Here is a 19897-nt window from a genome sequence, read left to right on the forward strand (position 1 = left end):
TTCCAGTTTTTGGTTATCATAAGCCAAAGTAGTTTTATAAGTATTATCAAAGCTTTGGTGAGCACTTGTGTGCAAATCTGTGTGTGGAAATATGTTTTTATTTGTAGGATTGCTGTATCATATGGTAGGTGTGCATCTGTAAGGAACTGTTTTCCAAAGTGGTTGTACTAATTTGCATTCTCACCAGCAACCTTACTGACACATGGTTAATTCAAGCACAAAATAAAGATTAAATTCAGCTTCACGGATAGTGAATTCTCAGAGTTCCAAGCCAGGTCCTAAAGTGGCATGATGTGGTTCTACTTATGAATGCCAGTAGAGTTATAGGCAGAAAGCTGAATTCTTTTGGCCTTTTCTTAAGCCTTCTTTTAGTTTTAAGCTTAAGATATATAAGTTTGGAATTGCTTTATTTGTCTTGTAAGTGGGACTCTCAAATATTTAAATATCCAAATAGTTAGAAAATATATCTTCTTTTCAAAAAGTCCAGTGAGAGTCTTGCTTTTTCATCTGGCTTGGCATTTGGTATTTGAAATACTCGAAGTAGAATAATACCAATTTGTACAAATCGAATAAGATAGCTATCCATTTTTATCCACACATAGTTATATCAGTTGTTGAACATGAGCTTTTGACAGTTATGGTAATTGGGCTATGTGTAATCAGAAATTAAGGTGATTAAAAAAATTATCTGGTAAGATGCATGTAATGGTGGTTGAACTTATATTGTATGTCTTGACCAGTATTAAAAAATGTCCATAGTTTATTTCAGCCATATAGTTAGCTTTTTAAAAAAATTGAAGTATTGTTGACTTAAAATGTTGTGTTAGTTTCAGGTGTACAGCACAGTGATTCAGTTGTATATATTTGCTTGTGTGTGTGTGTATTCTTTTTCAGATGCTTTTCCATTATAGGTTATTACAAAATACTAAGTGTAGTTCCCTGTGCTATACAGTAGGTCTTTGTTGGTTAAACATTTTATATAAGATATTGTGTATAGTCAGCTTATTTTTGAAGTTATCTTTATTGGGCCAGCAATGACAATGTGAGATCACAGCCAGTAAAAGCTAGGGTAAATTTATAGTATGTTATTAAGAGTATAGCCCCCAGATACAATGTTTCTACTAAGCTGGTATTGTGTAAGGATTAGAGTGTCCTGTTTTATGTAGAATTTTGACTTAACTGTAGTGTGCAGAGAGAGCAACTGAGATCATGAAGAATTTAGACATTATTAAAGGGGGAAGAGATGTTTCATCTGGAGAATAAAGGAGAGGACAAGTGTGAGATGTCAGATAATAGAAATTTTCCTCACTGATTCTGTAGGGCAAAACTAAGATTTCTAAGGAAGATGATTTAAGGTTCTTTTAGTAAAAATAGATATTTCTAACAGGTGACCAGTTGTTCAAGTAAAGCGGGAAGGATAATCTAAAATCTCTTAATGGTGGAATTGGCTGCCCCATAAGGCAGTGAACTGAGTTGTTAGGTTTATGTTTATGTGTAAGCCATGTGATCACATGTCTGTTATAGGAATGGATTCCTGCATGAATTAGGAATTGGTGTTTCAAACTATTTTGACCTCTCTCCACTGTAAGAAGCACTTTCTCCAGCGCAACCCAATCATGAAATAACATATACCCATATTAAATGTGTTGCTGGTATTTCCTGTTATATTTTATTATTAACTTTAAATGGCAGATTGCTAATCACTACATTGATGTAACGGCTTACTAATGGATTGACATTTAGTTTGAAATACATTGGACTATAGTAATCTATACAATCCTTATAACACTATTATCCAGTTGTTATTCCCACTCAATAATGTAAACTAAAAATTGGACCCATAAAATTCCACACTGCAAATGCCTAGAGGTTAATTAATTTTGATCATTAACATCTCTAGGGAGGTTGAAAATTAGAAAATGTTCTGTTTTTTGATTCTTCTCACCGCAGTTCTTGTCACCCCTGCCACCCATTCCCCATATCAGTTTTTTCCATCCTTAATTCTACTTTTGCCCTTTTGAAGACTCTCTTCTTAATTTTTCATTATCTCATTATCTACCTGAATTAAAATTTGTTGCCAGTTCTTTTCATTTAATATTTTTCCTGGATTTATGACAACATTTTCAAGTCATTTGCATAAACACCTGATTTTTACATGAGAAATAATTGACTTTCTTATTTGAAACCCATCATTTGTTATCTTTTATCTGAAATACTATAGCACCTAGTTACTTAAGAGAGTTTTAAAAAAAGAATAAAAGAGTAAAAGAAAATAAGGGTTTTCATTTTGCTTCACATAAGGAAGGCTAAAAAGATGTTCTGTGTAAACTTCATCACCAGATGTTCTTTTGTTTTAGAAATGTTTCATCTGAGTAAATGGACAGGGAGAAAGGCTGCAGTATCTTAAAGTTGTTAGGGTCAGATTTTGGAGGATTATATAAAATGAGATGACAGGCTTTCTATTATACTAAAGAATTTATGATTTATCTTTAGTATTATGGGAAAAATTATTCCCAAGTGCTATATCTGTTTGCTCTAATACTGTCGGGTGACTGGTAATGTTATTGTAGACTGCTCTACTTTACCTTCTCCTTCCCCTTCCTTACTGAGGCAAGTAATTGTGGATTTACTGAATATTTCCTAAACAAGGCATCATTCAGTGAGTGTATTTACTGCAAATAATAATTTTTAGTAATCCCTCAAAAGGCTGGACAGAGTTTTCAGAGTACAGGGAAGAGTTTTCAGAGTACAGGTCATTTGCCAGCTGAAAGGCCGCTTCTGAAACAAAAGATTTTTGTTTTTAGCAGATTTTTTTTAAATTTTAGCAAATTATTTGTCCTGGGAAAATATATGTGTAGTTTTAAAAAATGACTCTTTAGTGTGTTAAAATATTTTAAGACCATTGAAATAAGTTATGTGTACTTTTTAGGAGCAGAGAAATTGAGATGGAGCAATAGGACAAAATTATAATGACTGAAACTTAAAAATGAAGCACCTTACTACTTTTTAATTTAAATCCAATCAAGTGTAATTTATCCTTTTGATTAGCTTTGATTCAGAGAGAGAACCACTTAATATAATTTGGCATATATATATATATATACACACACACACACACACACACACACACATACATATCTATCTATCTATCTATCTATCAGAGAAGGCAATGGCAACCCATTCCAGTACTCTTGCCTGGAAAATCCCGTGGGTGGAGGGGCCTGGTAGGCTGCAGTCCATGGGGTTGCTAGGGGTAGGACACGACTGAGCGACTTCACTTTATTTTTCACTTTCATGCACTGGAGAAGGAAATGGCAACCCACTCCAGTGTTCTTGCCTGGAGAATCCCAGGGACGGGGAAGCCTGGTGGGCTACCGTCTATGGGGTCGCACAAAGTCGGACACGACTGAAGCGACTTAGCAGCAGCATATATATTTCCATAGATTGTATTATGTTATATATCAATATAATTTTGTGTCTTTTAATATAATTTTTCTGACTTAATATTATTCCATTGGATGGATGTACATACCTACAATACTTAATAGTTTCACTTTAAAGTCAATGATCAGAGAAGGCAGTGGCACCCCACTCCAGTACTTTTGCCTGGAAAATCCCATGGATGGAGGAGCTTGGTAGGCTGCAGTCCATGGGGTTGCTGAGGGTCGACACGACTGAGCGACTTCACTTTCCCTTTTCACTTTCATGCATTGGAGAAGGAAAGGGCAACCCACTCCAGTGTTCTTGCCTGGAGAATCCCAGGGACGGGGGAGTCTGGTGGGCTGCTGTCTATGGGGTTGCACAGAGAAGGACACGACTGAAGTGACTTAGCAAAGTCAATGATATACAAGTTAAGACTTCTGAGTTTCAGGAACTGTTCAGATTCTTTTGTTCCACTGGAGTTATGCAATTTTTTTTTTGCTTGAAATAGGTGTTTTCCTGGATCTTAAACTTTTTTAAACAAAAAAAATTCTGATTGTAGTAACGTTTAACCTAGATTGTGTTTTCCCCCCCATTGATAATGTCTCATCAAGTTTAGTATACGTTAGAGTGTAATAGTAGGACCCAGCTTGAGGCTTTAAAATATTTCTAAATTATTACATATTTTCACATTCATGTCAAAATTAGGGAAGGAGATATACCTAACAATTATTGCACCTTTCCTTCATTTATTTGCCATACTATTCTTTTCTTTTTGTATTGTTGCTTAATTCAGACACTTTTGGTAGGCAGCTATGCTCATCACTATACCACCAGTGCAGACACTTTGAATAAATGATGTAATAATTTTTCTCTCTGCATATCAAGCATTAAAAGAAGTCATTGCATAACATAGTGCGCCCCCTTTATTTTACTACTCAAAAGAAGGTAGCAGTATACAGAATGTGTGGAATGTTTAACAGAGTCTGATATGCTAATAGCTCTCAGCTGTGAGTTACAGCAGGCTTAGTGTTGTTGAAGTTGGCATTAATGGTCGCATGTTGCTAGGATGATACATGTAGTAGGGAATGATATGAGCTGGAAGTCTAAGCATGGAACTGAGTCAGAATCATGAGGCTGGAAGTGACTTCTGGTCTTTTGTCAAAGCCAGTTGATCACTCTGCTGTTTTTCCTTATTCGTTTAATATCATTAAATCTTACTAGTTTATAGCTAACATTTACCCATTTTTTCTAATATGCCAGGCTAAGTGGTTTTTACATGAACTATTGTTATTGTGAACTGCTAGTCGCCATGTTAAAAAAAAAATTTTGTGTGATGAGATCTATTTTCAGTTTGATTTGTGGTTGGTTGCTCATGCATTATGATTTAAGGGATGCCTGTTTTTAAACTTTCTTGCCGTTTTATGCAAGGTGAATTGATTTTTCCAGATGAAGCTGTAGAGGCATTCTTATAAAAAGCAGTTGTTTGGGCTTTTTTATGTGTTGTAGAACAGTAGTATGTTGGAAATAGTTGAGGTGGATTTAAAAAAATTTGGGGGAGGATTAAAAATTTTTTTATAAAAAAAAAAAAAAGAAAAAGAGAGTTAGTTACTTGGTATATCCTCAAGGGGATCATGACTGCTGGAATTGAAATTTGTCCTCAGTTGTGCAGAGAGGCAGCCAGATCTGTGGGTGTGGACTGCGCCTCAACTGTGGGTCAGAGCCAGGACAGGGTGGGGAGTATTGGAAACACACTTAATCTTTCTTGGCTGTAATTTTAAAGGCTGTATTTTAGTTTTTATTGATTTATTAGCTTCAGTTTCTAAATATAATGTTGAAAGTACGGACATTTTGTGTGTGTCTGTGCACTTTAGTGGAAGGTAGTAGTGGGTGGGAGTGTAGTTTTTAGTGACAAGTAAGAACAGAAGGATCATCTTTCTTTATTTCCCATTGCTTTTCCCTAACTCATGTTTTAATAAGTAGCTACCTGTAACTAAAACGTGAAGTGGAAAATTTGCTTAATTTATTTAACAATTGGAATCTGGACAATTAAAAATACCAAGACAAGTAAATAGTACAGAGAACTTATTTTCTTCATGATTTCAAAAGTAAATATGAAATAACTACACATTTCCCCCTTCCAGTGCATTCTCCATTCCTCTTTTTCTCTGAGGGATAACACGTGTTCAGATGATCAGATGTCATTCTTTGCTTTGACGAAAAGATCCTAGATGCTTGCTCCTCAAAATAACTCCTTACCTTTAATGACAGGGAACTCAAAGCAGCTATCATTTTCTCTTTTTGCCATGGATTGCTTTGATGCTGTTAGATCTGTAGTGAGGCTTGACTGAAGATGTCATGGGAGCAAATAAATACTGGTTTTAATTATTTAGTATTGAAGGAGTTGTAGAGAACTTTGAGAAGCACATGGAAGAAATTAATTAGCTGTAATCCTATATCTTGTAGACAGATCATTGCGTTTTTTCCAGTCTTTTTTTTCTGGGTGCTATAAAATTATAAGCTCAATTTAACTGAGTAATAGGTTTAGAGGAGTATTATCTGGTCCCATCACTTCATGGGAAATAGATGGGGAAACAGTGGAAACAGTGTCAGACTTAATTTTTTTGGGCTCCAGAATCACTGCAGATGGTGACTGCAGCCATGAAATTAAAAGACGCTTACTCCTTGGAAGGAAAGTTATGACCAACCTAGATAGCATATTCAAAAGCAGAGACATTACTTTGCCAACAAAGATCTGTCTAGTCAAGGCTATGGTTTTTCCAGTGGTCATGTATGGATGTGAGAGTTGGACTGTGAAGAAAGCTGAGTGCCGAAGAATTGATGCTTTTGAACTGTGGTGTTGGAGAAGACTCTTGAGAGTCCCTTGGACTGCAAGGAGATCCAACCAGTCCATTCTGAAGGAGATCAGCCCTGGGATTTCTTTGGAAGGAATGATGCTAAAGCTGAAACTCCAGTACTTTGGCCACATCATGCGAAGAGTTGACTCATTGGAAAAGACTCTGATGCTGGGAGGGATTGGGGGCAGGAAGAGAAGGGGACGACAGAGGATGAGATGGCTGGATGGCATCACCGACTCGATGGACGTGAGTCTGAGTGAACTCCGGGAGTTGGTGATGGACAGGGAGGCCTGGTGTGCTGCGATTCATGGGGTCGCAAAGAGTCAGACACGACTGAGTGACTGAACTGAACTGAGAGCCTTCAGAGATAATCTCAGATCATGGTTAAAATTTTAGTAAATTGTTTTTATCTGGTTGTAGGGATCCGAGACCTCTGCTGACCTAGGTAATTAGGCAGACGTGTTACTACTGATAACACATAGTATTATCTCCCTTTCTGGGAGAAGAAAATGGCAACCCGCTCCAGTATTTTTGCTTGGAGAATCGCGTGGACAGAGGAGCCTGGTGAGCTGCTGTCCCTGGGGTTGCACAGAATCGGACACAACTGAAGTGACTTAACATGCATTCATACATTGGAGAAGGAAATAGCAACCCATTCCAGTATTCTTGCTTGGAGAATCCCTTGGACAGAGGAGCCTGGTCGGCTGCTGTCCATGGGGTTGCACGGAGTCGGACACGACTGAAGCGACTTAACATGCATACATGCATTGGAGAAGGAAATGGCAACCTGCTCCAGTATTCTTGCCTGGAGAATCCCAGGGACAGAGGAGCCTGGTGCGCTGCCATCTATGGGGTCGCACAGAGTTGGACACAGCTGAAGTGACTTAGCAGTAGTAGCAGCAGTTACTGTCGATAAGCGTCCCCTGGAGCAATTAGGGTCATAGCTTTGTGGCTGGGTTGCTGTTGGAGTAAAGGGTGCCGCCAAGAGTTTGGATTTCCCTCTCCTTGGTTCAAGCAAAATACTCTCAGGGTTTGGTCAGGATAGGTGTTTATATAATCAGCTGTGGCCAAATTATAGAGCTCCTCAAGTAAAAATGGGTCCCAGTCCCTGCCATACCATAATTAAGTTAATCTAAAAACCGGATAATCTCCCAGTAATGGAGAGTTCATACAGAATGTGCAGTTCTGTATCCTTTCTATATGAAAGGTTTTTTCATTATGATTTCAGTCTAATGAGCCATCTTGAAAGTGGGAGAGTGGTTCAGTCTAGAATAGCTGTCCTAATCAGAGTGCCATTTAGATTTTGCTTACAACACATGAAAGAGACAGGAACTAGCAAGACTGGCAGTGGATTTGTTTGTGGGATAAACAGCCCAAATAATCCAATATTTAACAGATCCATAAGTGGATGGACGTACTTAGTTATACAAAGGAACTTTGAAGCTTTCTTTTGGGAAATTTGCTTTATGTGATTCTCCATATATGTACTGTTTCAGCTTATAGGATTCATTCACAACGTGTGAATTAAGTTGAGTGGAAGTGTCTTTTTTGAAAAATTAGAATTTGCGGGAATATATTGGATCTTTGGGAGAAGCTTGAGCACTTGTTTCTTTATAGAAATATGCAGCTGCAATATTAATCAATTCTTGTAACTTAATTTATAAATAAAAATTATTACTTGTTAACTAGTATTTTTCCTTTCAGTTTCTCTTCAGCAGCGGGTGGCAGAATTGGAAAAAATTAATGCAGAATTTTTACGTGCAAAGCAACAGCTTGAGCAAGAATTTAATCAAAAGAGAGCAAAATTTAAAGAGTTATATTTGGCTAAAGAGGGTAAGTTTATAAGTCTCCCCCAACCCCTGTACTAAAACTGTCTTAAAATTTTTTGTCAAGTTTCTTGGTGGTATATACAATGTTAATTTTAATCACTGAATAAATCTTGATTTTATTTGTAGTTGCATTGTATAATAGAAGTCTATTTAGAGGTTAGGGTTAAGAATGAAATTGTAAAACAAGTTGAATAATGCATTATTTAGATATTTCTTTGTCTTTTGACATTAATGATATTTAATATGGTAGGCTAGTTAGTCCTGGGACACAGGACTTTCAGTCCTCTTAGCACTTGGGAGATAGCCCCAGGTAAATCAGGACAATTGGCATTCTAATAATAGCCTTAGCTGTGTTATATTAAAACTGACATTTCATGTAATTTATTCAACAAATGTTAATTATCTATTAATATGTTTAATACCTACTATCAGGTAGGCATTGTGCCTTGGTGCTGGGTATACAGAAGGGGCAAGGTTCGTGTGGCTCTTGTACTCATAGAAGTTTAATTCTACTGAAGAAAAAAGATGAATAGTGCACTTAGTCGCTCAGTTGTGTCCGACTCTTTGCGACCCCATGGACTGTAGCCCGCCAGGCTCCTCTGTTCGTGGGATTCTCTGGGCAAGAATATTGGAGTGGGTTGCCATGCCCTCTTCCAGTGGATCTTCCTGACCCAGGGACTGAACCCAGGTCTCTTGCATTGTAGGCGGATTCCTTCCCGTCTGAGCCACCAGAGAAGCCCAAGAATACTGGAGTAGATAGCTTCTCCCTTCTCCAGGGGATCTTCCTGACCCACAACGCTCTAAGAGATGACACCTTGCAGTGGCTTTGATTCCATGTCCTCGCCGGACTCGGCTGAGTCCCCAAAAAAGCAAAGTGTATAAGGCAAATGAACAAAGTGTATAAGGCAAATGTATGAGAGCGTATCATGAGGGAACCCTACTCTGAAGGATGTTGGGAATGGTTTACATTTTGGATATTGACATAGGAAAGTATAGATATGGTTTCTAGAGCCCTCTAGACCAGTGAGTGATTCTCAGAATGTGATTGTGAAATAGCAGCATCACATTAATAATCTCCTGGGGAACTTGTTAGAAATGAAAATTTTGGAAGCTACCCCAGACTTCTGAATCTGACACTTTGGAATTAGAGTCTATAGCAATTGATGTTTTAAGGCGTTCTCCAGTTAATTCAGATGCACATCAAATTTTGGGAATAGATGCTCTAGTATAGACCAGCGGCTTTTAGACTCTAAAGTGGATAAAAATCACCCAGAAAACTTATTGGAACACAGTATGTTGGGCTGGAGCCTGAGAATTTGTGTTTCTAATAAGCTTGTAGGTGATTGCATTACTGCCAGTCCAAGGGCCACAGTTTGAGAACTATTACTCTAGACTGGTGATCCTTTAACATTTAAGTTTATCTACTCTGTAAAATGTTTACATACACCCCTTGTTCCTTAAAAAATTTTTAATTTTAAATTTAAAAAGATTTGAAGTATGTCAGTTCTATTGTACTGTTAATTCTGACAATTTAAATAAAAAATTCATGCTTTAGACATATCCAGTATAGTCAATCATAGTGATTTATGATAATATCCATCACCGATCCATTGAATAAAAAAATGTGAATAAATTCTTCAGCAGGAATTTTACATTTTCCCCCCTCCTTGTGTTAGTTTTAACATCTTCCTTGGAATTTTATTCTAAAAAGTGATTTTTTAGAACACAAATTTGAGTGTGCATCAGAATTTTACCTCTAGTGTTTATTTAAAGGACGATTGCTGGGCCCCACCCCTAGAGTTTCTGATTCACTAGATCTGTGGGATCCTAGACTTTGGATTTCTAGAAAGTTAACAAGGTAATGCTGATGTTGTTGGTTCAGGGACAACACTTTTGAGAACCACTAGCCTACAGTAATATTTTGTGCTTGAAAGCCATTAGAAAAATTGGTCTAATTGCTCTGCAATAAAAATATGCACATAAATTTCTTTTGTATTGCAGTATTGCCGTAATTTAAAGTATACAAATGATTACATCATAAATATTGTATACACTTAAAAAATAGTATGATAAGGTGTAAGAATTACTGGAAATGCAGGTCTTAAGAGATATATTGGTTCTCCTGCCCAATTAAGTCATTAAGCTCTACTGAATATTATTAATGTCTAGAAAAAGATATGTTTCAGTTTTTTTCTTTTCTTTCTTTTTTTAACTAGATATAAGTTGGGAATTCCCTGGTGGCTTAGTGGTTAGGATTCGGGGTTTAACTGCTGTGGCCTGTGTGCAATCCCTGGACAGGGAACTGAGATCCCACAAGCTGAGCAGCACGGCCTTAAAACAAAACAAAAATAGATGTAAGTTAAGCCCCTGGTCTCATAAATCAGTAGATGGAAATAGAAGTTTTTCCTTTTTTAAATAGTGATTGTTATTTTATTCTCTTAACTCTTTCTGAATTATGTGTTCAATCACCCAGTGCTCTAGCTTCAATTTTATTTTATAGATTGACAACTCAGATAGGTCTTCTTTCAGTTTTGTTGAAATAGACTTTGCAGTCCATGCATGCATGCGTGCTAAGTTGCTTCAGTCATGTCTAACTCTGTGACCCCACGGACTGTAGCCCACCAGGCTCCTCTGTCCATGGGATGCTCCAGGCATGAATACTGGAGTGGTTTGCCATGCCCTCGTCCCCAGGATCTTCCTATCCCAAGGACTGAACCCATGTCTCACGTCTCCTGCATTGGCAAGTGGGGTCTTTTACCACTAGCGCCATCTGTGTGACCTGCCAAAAGATTTGTTACCCAGTTACTAGTCATTCACTTTGCTACTGACATTAATATTTTTAAATTATTCCTCTGGTTTTATATCACGGTGGAGTTTTTACACAACAAGGCAGTGAACCATAGTAAAACTCAGGATAGGAGAAAGCCTTTCATTTGTTATGTAGAGAGAAGGGTATTAAGAAAAGAGAGGTGCAAAGAGAATCTACACATAAACACGTCTCTATTTTAGGAAAGATTTTTATGGAAGTTGAGGATCTAGAATTTGATTCCGTTAAAACATCATGTGGCTCTGAATCCCTTGGAAGATCTTTGCGTACCCACTCAGGCACATGTAACTCACTTTGAAAACCACTGTCCTGGAGTGGTGTTATTCAGACTAGGTTGTAGCTCTTTGATGGAAAGCAGAATTGAATGGGTTGTTATCAGCAGTTTTTTGAAAAGAAATACAATGGAAAATAACAGAGTACATTATTTACCTGGTAAGGTTAAGTAAGTATAATTGAACAAAATTTTCTGTTTTAGTTACATATACACATGTATGTATTGAGTTGTGTGATAAAATACATTTTTTGCTGTGAATCACGGTTAAAACAGTTTGAAAGTCACTGCTCTATAGGATGGAAGGTTGCTAGGGCTCACAGAATTCAGCCCTTGCCTTGGAAAGGTTTACTTACTGCAGTGTGGGATTGGATGATTTTCTCATGGATTGCAGGAGGGCTGGCTGTTCCCTGTTAATTTTTTTCCTTCATAGGCTGACAAGGAGATGGGAAAGCTAGTGTTCCTGTCTAGGCATGGTGGTAGTCTGCAAGACACTGTCGAGGTTGGGATGAATGAGATATGGTTTTTATCTTCAAGAAAGTATAGTTTTCCTTATCTTTTCTGAAATTATAAAATTGTCTTTTCTATAAAATTCTGAAGAAATGAAAATGACTAAGAAACTCATTTCTGAAATACATGATCAATTGCAGTTTTATATCGAAGCAGCTCTGAATGTGGGTTGGTTCAAAAACATATCTGGTATGTTAAAATTGCTTTGAATACATCTAGACCCAGTAAATAATCTGTATGTATACATTTGTATCTTTACTATCTGAAGTTCTCTGTGAACTTAAACTGGCCATAGAGAATAGATGAGTTAACTTTTTATGAATTTCTTTTTGAGAGTTTTTATGATCCTTTTTATGAATTTCTTTTTGAGAGTTTTAATGATCCTTTTTGACAGTTTTTAGTGTCATTTCTAAAGAAATTGCACAGTGTGTAAAAGGTAAAGGTTGTTTAGTTTATGGATGTCTTGGCTATTTGCCTAAACAAATTCAAAGATGTCCTGTAAAGCAGCAGCTCATCTTGTTGCATGAAGTATAAATCTAGTCTTCTATGATTTTCACCGGGGGTAACAGTATAAGTCATGGTTTTATTGTGTTCTCTAGTCTTTGTATGTTTTATCTTTCAGCAGATCAGGTCACAATAACCCCAGAAGTCCAAATATTGGTATTTTTCCCAATTAGAATAGCTTTTGCTTTGGTGTTGTAATACCTGTGCTTTCATTTATTTGGAGAGTGGCTGAAATAGAAGTGCAAATAGTACTGAGAAGTACTAACAGAGGGTATTACTTCTTGGCTCCCCTTACTGCCTTTTCCTGCCTTAACACCCATTCTTTTCCCAGATGACATCAACTGGGAATGTTATAAATACTTAAAAATTCTGTTACTTTTCTGCTGAGATTGAAAAAGGGATTTAACTTTCTAAAGACAGTTTCTGATTTAGGTTTCTCCTTTAACCAGTTTCAGTACAAAGCTTGGCACTGCAACAGTGTTTGTGTGTTGGAAATCCTCAGTTTTGAGCAATGAGTAAGAGCCTGTTACACAAGGAATCAAACAAAAGGCCATAGAGTTCTCAATTTGAAGGAGAATAGTAGAAATGGAGCTCATGTTAATCACCAGAAGACAGTGAAGTTTTCTAGCGGTATTCAAAATTGATTTTGTACATGGTCATTACTTATATAAAGCTCTGATGCCAACTAACCAGAGCAATAGTTAAAAGCTTGGTTTAGGAAGATATGTAAAAAGAATTCCAGGAGAAGAAAATAGAGGGAATAGTAAAGAATGTTTGAGGAGATAATGACTGGAATTTTTCAAGCATTAAGAAACAGAAGTGTGTCTTCAACATAAGTATGGAGTACCAAGTAGGGTAAATAACAGTAAATTTATACTTTAAAGATATAACAATTTTGAGCAATGAAATTTTAAAAAGCTAGCAATGATGTACCCAGGAAACCAAAAAATACAGTCTTTTATATTCATCGGTTCAGTTGCTCAGTCGTGTCCGACTCTTTGCGACTCCATGGACTGCAGCACGCCAGGCCTCCCTGTCCATCACCAGTTCCCAGAGTTTACTGAAACTCATGTCCATCGAGTCGGTGATGCCATCCAACCATCTCATCCTCTGTTGTCCCCTTCTCCTCCCACCTTCAATCTTTCCCAGCATCAGGGTGTTTTCCAATGAGTCAGTTCTTTGCATCAGGTAGCCAAAGTATTGGAGCTTCAGCGTCAGCATCAGTCCTTCCAATGAATATTCAGGACTGATTTTCTTTAGGATGGACCAGTTGGGTCTCCTTGCAGTCCAAGGGGCTCTTAAGTGTCTTCTCCAACACCACAGTTGAAAAGCATCAATTCTTTGGAGCTCAGCTTTCTGTATAGTCCAACTCTCACATCCGTACATGACAGCTGGAAAAACCAGAGCTTTGACTAGAAGGACCTTTGCTGGCAAAGTAATGTCTCTGCTTTTTAATATGTTGTCTAGGTTGGTCATAACTTTTCTCCCAAGGAACAAACTCTTTTAATTTCATGGCTGCAGTCACCATCTGCAGGGATTTTGGAGCCCCCAAAACTAAAGTCTGTCCCTGTTTCCACTGTTTCCCCATATATTTGCCATGAAGTGATGGAACCAGATGTCATGATCTTCGTTTTCTGAATGTTGAGTTTTAAGCCAACTTTTTCACTCTCCTCTTTCACTTTTATCAAGAGGCTCTTTAGTTCTTTGCTTTCTGCCGTACGTGTGGGTCATAAGGAGCACTTAAAAAATTATATATATCTTAAAGGAATACTTTACATACTTTAAATGTCAAGCTACTTACCATGTTTTCTTACCTAATGCAGTTAGAAAAATCTTAAACAATGTAAATTTTTTTTAAAAGTTTGGAAACTAAGAATGCATTCTTATTGTTCATAAATTGAAGAGGAAATTGTAATGAAGACTGTAAACTACTTATAATACAGTGAAGATACTTGTGGGATGCAGCTAAAACAGTACTTTGCAAGTAAGCTTATAACTTTAAAAACATTTATTAAAATTAGTTTATTAAAAGATGTGAAGATGTAAGAAAGTGAAACTAAGTGATCTAAATGTTCAACTTCAAAAGCTAGAAAAAGAGTGAACTCAAAGAAAATACAAGAAATAAAGCAACAGAAATGGAAAGTGAAGTTGAGTTAAGCTCAATAAAATCAAAAGCATATGTTTTGGATGTACTTTGAAAAGATAAGAGTGTTTATGCTGCTGCTGCTGCTGCTAAGTCACTTCAGTCGTGTCCGACTCTGTGTGACACCATAGATGGCAGCCCACCAGGCTCCCCCATCCCTGGGATTCTCCAGGCAAGAACACTGGAGTGGGTTGCCATTTCCTTCTCCAGTGCATGAAAGTGAAAAGTGAAAGGGAAGTTGCTCAGTCGTGTCCGACTCTTGGTGACCCCATGGACTGCAGCCTACCAGGCTCCTCCATCCATGGGATTTTCCAGGCAGGAGTACTGGAATGGGGTGCCATTGCCTTCTCCGAAGAGTGTTCATCAGTTCAGTTCAGTCGCTCAGTCGTGTCCGACTCTTTGTGACCCCATGAACTGCAGCACGCCAGGCCTCCCTGTCCATCACCAACTCCCGGAGTTCACTCAGACTCACGTCCATCGAGTCGGTGATGCCATCCAGCCATCTCATCCTCTGTCGTCCCCTTCTCCTCCTGCCCCCAATCCCTCCCAGCATCAGAGTCTTTTCCAGTGAGTCAACTCTTCACATGAGGTGGCCAAAGTACTGGAGTTTCAGCCTTAGCATCATTCCTTCCAAAGAAATCCCAGGGCTGATCTCCTTCAGAATGGACTGGTTGGATCTCCTTGCAGTCCAAGGGACTCTCAAGAGTCTTCTCCAACACCACAGTTCAAAAGCATCAATTCTTCGGCACTCAGCTTTCTTCACAGTCCAACTCTCACATCCATACATGACCACTGGAAAAACCATAGCCTTGACTAGATGGACCTTTGTTGGCAAAGTAATGTCTCTGGTTTTCAATATGTTATCTAGGTTGGTCATAACTTTCCTTCCAAGGAGTAAGCGTCTTTTAATTTCATGGCTGCAGTCACCATCTGTAGTGATTTTGGAGCCCCAAAAAATAAAGTCTGACACTGTTTCCACTGTTTCCCCATCTATTTCCCATGAAGTGCTGGGACCGGATGCCATGATATTCGTTTTCTGAATGTTGAGTTTTAAGCCAACTTTTTCACTCTCCTCTTTCACCTTCATCAAGAGGCTTTTTAGTTCCTCTTCACTTTCTGCCATAAGGGTGGTGTCATCTGCATATCTGAGGTTATTGATATTTCTCCCAGCAATCTTGATTCCAGCTTGTGCTTCTTCCAGCCCAGCATTTCTCATGATGTACTCTGCATATAAGTTAAATAAGCAGGGTGACAATATACAGCCTTGACGTACTCCTCTTCCTATTTGGAACCAGTCTGATGGGCAGGTCATGGTGGAGAGGTCTGACAGATTGTGGTCCACTGGAGAAGGGAAGGGCAAACCACTTCATTATTCTTGCCTTCAGAACCCCATGAACAGTATGAAAAGGCAAAATGATAGGATACTGAAAGAGGAACTCCCCAGGTCAGTACGTGCCCAATATGCTACTGGAGATCAGTGGAGAAATAACTCCAGAAAGAATGAAGGGATGGAGCCAAAGCAAAAACAATATCCAGTTGTGGATGTGACTGGTGATAGAAGCAAGGTCCGATGCTGTAAAGAGCAATATTGCATAGGAACCTGGAATGTCAGGTCCATGAATCAAGGCAAATTGGAAGCGGTCAAACAAAAGATGGCAAGAGTGAATGTTGACTTTCTAGGAATCAGCGAACTGAAATGGACTGGAATGGTGAATTTAACTCATATGACCATTATATCTACTACTGCAGGCAGGAATCCCTCAGAAGAAATGGAGTAGCCATCATGGTCAACAAAAGAGTTCGAAATGCAGTACTTGGATGCAATCTCAAAAACGACAGAATGATTTCTGTTCGTTTCCAAGGCAAACCATTCAGTATCACAGTAATCCAAGTCTATGCCCCAACCAGTAATGCTGAAGAAGCTGAAGTTGAACGGTTCTATGAAGACCTACAAGACCTTTTAGAACTAACACCCAAAAAAGGTGTCCTTTTCATCATAGGGGACTGGAATGCAAAAGTAGGAAGTCAAGAAACACCTGGAGTAACAGGCAAATTTGGCCTTGGAATACGGAATGAAGCAGGGCAGAGACTAATAGAGTTTTGCCAAGAAAATGCACTGGTCATAGCAAACACCCTCTTCCAACAACACAAGAGAAGACTCTACACATGGACATCACCAGATGGTCAACACCGAAATCAGATTGATTATATTCTTTGCAGCCAAAGATGGAAAAGCTCTATACAGTCAACAAAAACAAGACCAGGAGCTGACTGTGGCTCAGATCATGAACTCCTTATTGCCAAATTCAGACTGAAATTGAAGAAAGTAGGGAAAACCACTAGACCATTCAGGTATGACCTAAATCAAATCCCTTATGATTATACAGTGGAAGTGAGAAATAGATTTAAGGGCCTAGATCTGATAGATAGAGTGCCTGATGAACTATGGACTAAGGTTCGTGACATTGTACAGGAGGCAGGGATCAAGACCATCCCCATGGAAAAGAAATGCAAAAAAGCAAAATGGCTGTCTGGGGAGGCCTTACAAATAGCTGTGAAAAGAAGAGAAGTGAAAAGCAAAGGAGAAAAGGAAAGATAAAAGCATCTGAATGCAGAGTTCCAAAGAATAGCAAGAAGAGATAAGAAAGCCTTCTTCAGCGATCAATGCAAAGAAATAGAGGAAAACAACAGAATGGTAGGGTCTAGAGATCTCTTCAAGAAAATCAGAGATACCAAAGGAACATTTCATGCAAAGATGGGCTCGATAAAGGACAGAAATGGTATGGACCTAACAGAAGCAGAAGAGGTTAAGAAGACATGGCAAGAATACACAGAAGAACTGTACAAAAAAGATCTTCATGACCCAGATAATCACAATGGTGTGATCGCTGACCTAGAGCCAGACATCCTGGAATGTGAAGTCAAGTGGGCCTTAGAAAGCATCACTATGAACACAGCTAGTGGAGGTGATGGGATTCCAGTTGAGCTATTTCACATCCTGAAAGATGATGCTGTGAAAGTGCTGCACTCAATATGCCAGCAAATTTGGAAAACTCAGCAGTGGCCACAGGACTGGAAAAGGTCAGTTTTTATTCCAATCCCAAAGAAAGGCAATGCCAAAGAATGCTTAAACTACAGCACAGTTGCACTCATCTCACACGCTAGTAAAGTAATGCTCAAAATTCTCCAAGCCAGGCTTCAGCAATATGTGAACTGTGAACTTCCAGATGTTCAAGCTGGTTTTAGAAAAGGCAGAGGAACCAGAGACCAAATTGCCAACATCCGCTGGATCATCAAAAAAGCAAGAGAGTTCCAGAAAAACATCTATTTCTGCTTTATTGACTATGCCAAAGCCTTTGACTGTATGGATTACAATAAACTGTGGAAAATTCTGAAAGAGATGGGAATACCAGACCACCTGACCTGCCTCTTGAGAAATTTGTATGCAGGTCAAGAAGCAACAGTTAGAACTGGTCATGGAACAACAGACTGGTTCCAAATAGGAAAAGGAGTACGTCAAGGCTGTATATTGTCACCGTGCTTATTTAACTTATATGCAGAGTACATCATGAGAAACGCTGGACTGGAAGAAGCACAAGCTGGAATCAAGATTTCCAGGAGAAGAGTGTTTATAGTAGCACTATATTTTTAAAAATTAAAAAAAATTAAGTATAGTTGATTTACAGGGTTGTGTTTTTGGTATATAGCAAAGTGATTCAGTTACACATGTATATTCTTTTTCATGATACTTTCCATTTTGGTTTATTACAGGATATTGAATATAATTCCCAGTGTTATACAGTAGGACCTTGTTGTTTATTTTATGTATAGTGATTTGTATCTGCTAATCTGAAACTCCTAATTTATCCCTACCCCAGCACCTGTCCCCTTTAGTAACTATACATTTGTTTTGTATGTGTGAGTCTGTTGTGTAAATAAGTTCATTTATTTCATATTTTAGATTCCACATATAAGGGCCAATCCATCAGGAAGACAAAATAGTTATATACACATCTACCTACAGAATCCCACAATACAGGAAACAAGCTGACAAAAATGAAAGGAGAAAAATACAGTTTTACAGTAAGATTATATTTTTTTAGTACTCCACTTTCATTAATGAGTAGAACAATAACGAGATCAACAAGGAAATAGAGGATTAAGTATAAAAGGATTGATAATACAGTGTTTGCTCTCTGATCACAATGGAATGAAATTTGGGAAACTCACAAATATGTGGAAATTTGGTGATATACTCCTGAGTTACCAATAACTGAAAGAAGAAAGCACAAAGAAAATTAGAAAATACTTCGAGATAAATGGAATTCTAGACATGCCATGCCAATCCTTATGAAATGCAGCTGCATCAGTCCTTAGACATCAGATCAGATCAGTCGGGTCCGACTCTTTTCGACCCCATGAATCGCAGCACTCCAGGCCTCCCTGTCCATCACCAACTCCCAGAGTTCACTGAGACTCACGTCCATTGAGTCAGCGATGCCATCCAGCCATCTCATCCTCTGTCGTCCCCTTCTCTTCCTGCCCCCAATCCCTCCCAGCATCAGAGTCTTTTCCAATGAGTCAGCTCTTCACATGAGGTGGCCAAAGTATTGGAGTTTCAGCTTTAGCATCATTCCCTCCAAAGAAATCCCAGGGCTGATCTCCTTCAGAATGGACTGGTTGGATCTCCTTGCAGTCCAAGGGACTCTCAAGAATCTTCTCCAACACCACAGTTCAAAAGCATCAATTCTTTGGCACTCAGCCTTCTTCACAGTCCAACTCTCACATCCATACATGACCAGAGGAAAAACCATAGCCTTGACTAGATGAACCTTTGTTGGCAAAGTAATGTCTCTGCTTTTGAATATGCTATCTAGGTTGGTCATAACTTTCCTTCCAAGGAGTAAGCGTCTTTTAATTTCATGGCTGCAGTCACCATCTGTAGTGATTTTGGAGCCCAGAAAAATAAAGTCTGACACTGTTTCCACTGTTTCCCTATTTCCCATGAAGTGCTGGGACTGGATGCCATGATCTTTGTTTTCTGAATGTTGAGCTTTAAGCCAACTTTTTTCTTCTCCACTTTCACTTTCATCAAGAGGCTTTTGAGTTCCTCTTCACTTTCTGCCATAAGGGTGGTGTCATCTGCTTATCTGAGGTTATTGATATTTTCCCGGCAATCTTGATTCCAGTTTGTGTTATGTAACTATAAATGCTTGTATTAAAGATTAAATATTTCAAATCTGTAATATTTCACTTTGTAACACTGGAAGAAGTGTTAATGAAGCCTAAAGCAAGTAGAAAGAAGGAATTAATGAGGGTTAGAGTAAAAATCAGTGAAATACAGAATAGAAAATTGGTGAAACTGTTAATGCTTTCTTTGGAAGGAAAGACCAACAACTTGATCAATCTTTAGCTAGATTGACCAGTAAATGAATACCAGGTCCATTACTACTGACCTTACAGAAATTAAAAAAAGTACAAGGGAATACTATGAATGAGGAAGTAGGCAAATTCCTAGAAAGATACAAGCACCAA

General features: G+C 38.3%; 1 protein-coding gene across 6 annotated transcripts in view; it reads left to right on the plus strand.

Moving 5' to 3' along the window:
• Positions 1 to 19897, plus strand: part of RABEP1 (rabaptin, RAB GTPase binding effector protein 1) — a 98804-nt gene that overhangs the window by 21743 nt on the left and 57164 nt on the right. For 5 of the 6 annotated variants that reach the window (XM_055576802.1, XM_055576799.1, XM_055576800.1 and 2 more), the window contains one exon: positions 7983 to 8111. The exons of the other annotated variant lie outside the window; for it this stretch is intronic. Coding sequence is in view for 3 of the 5 variants with exons in the window: in XM_055576799.1 (XP_055432774.1) it covers positions 7983 to 8111 (129 nt within the window). In the remaining 2 variants the exon portion in view is untranslated. The remainder of the gene's footprint in view (positions 1 to 7982; positions 8112 to 19897) is intronic. 6 annotated transcript variants of the gene reach the window in all.

Source organism: Bubalus kerabau, chromosome 4, assembly GCF_029407905.1.
Source record: "Bubalus kerabau isolate K-KA32 ecotype Philippines breed swamp buffalo chromosome 4, PCC_UOA_SB_1v2, whole genome shotgun sequence".
Lineage (NCBI taxonomy): Eukaryota > Metazoa > Chordata > Mammalia > Artiodactyla > Bovidae > Bubalus > Bubalus kerabau.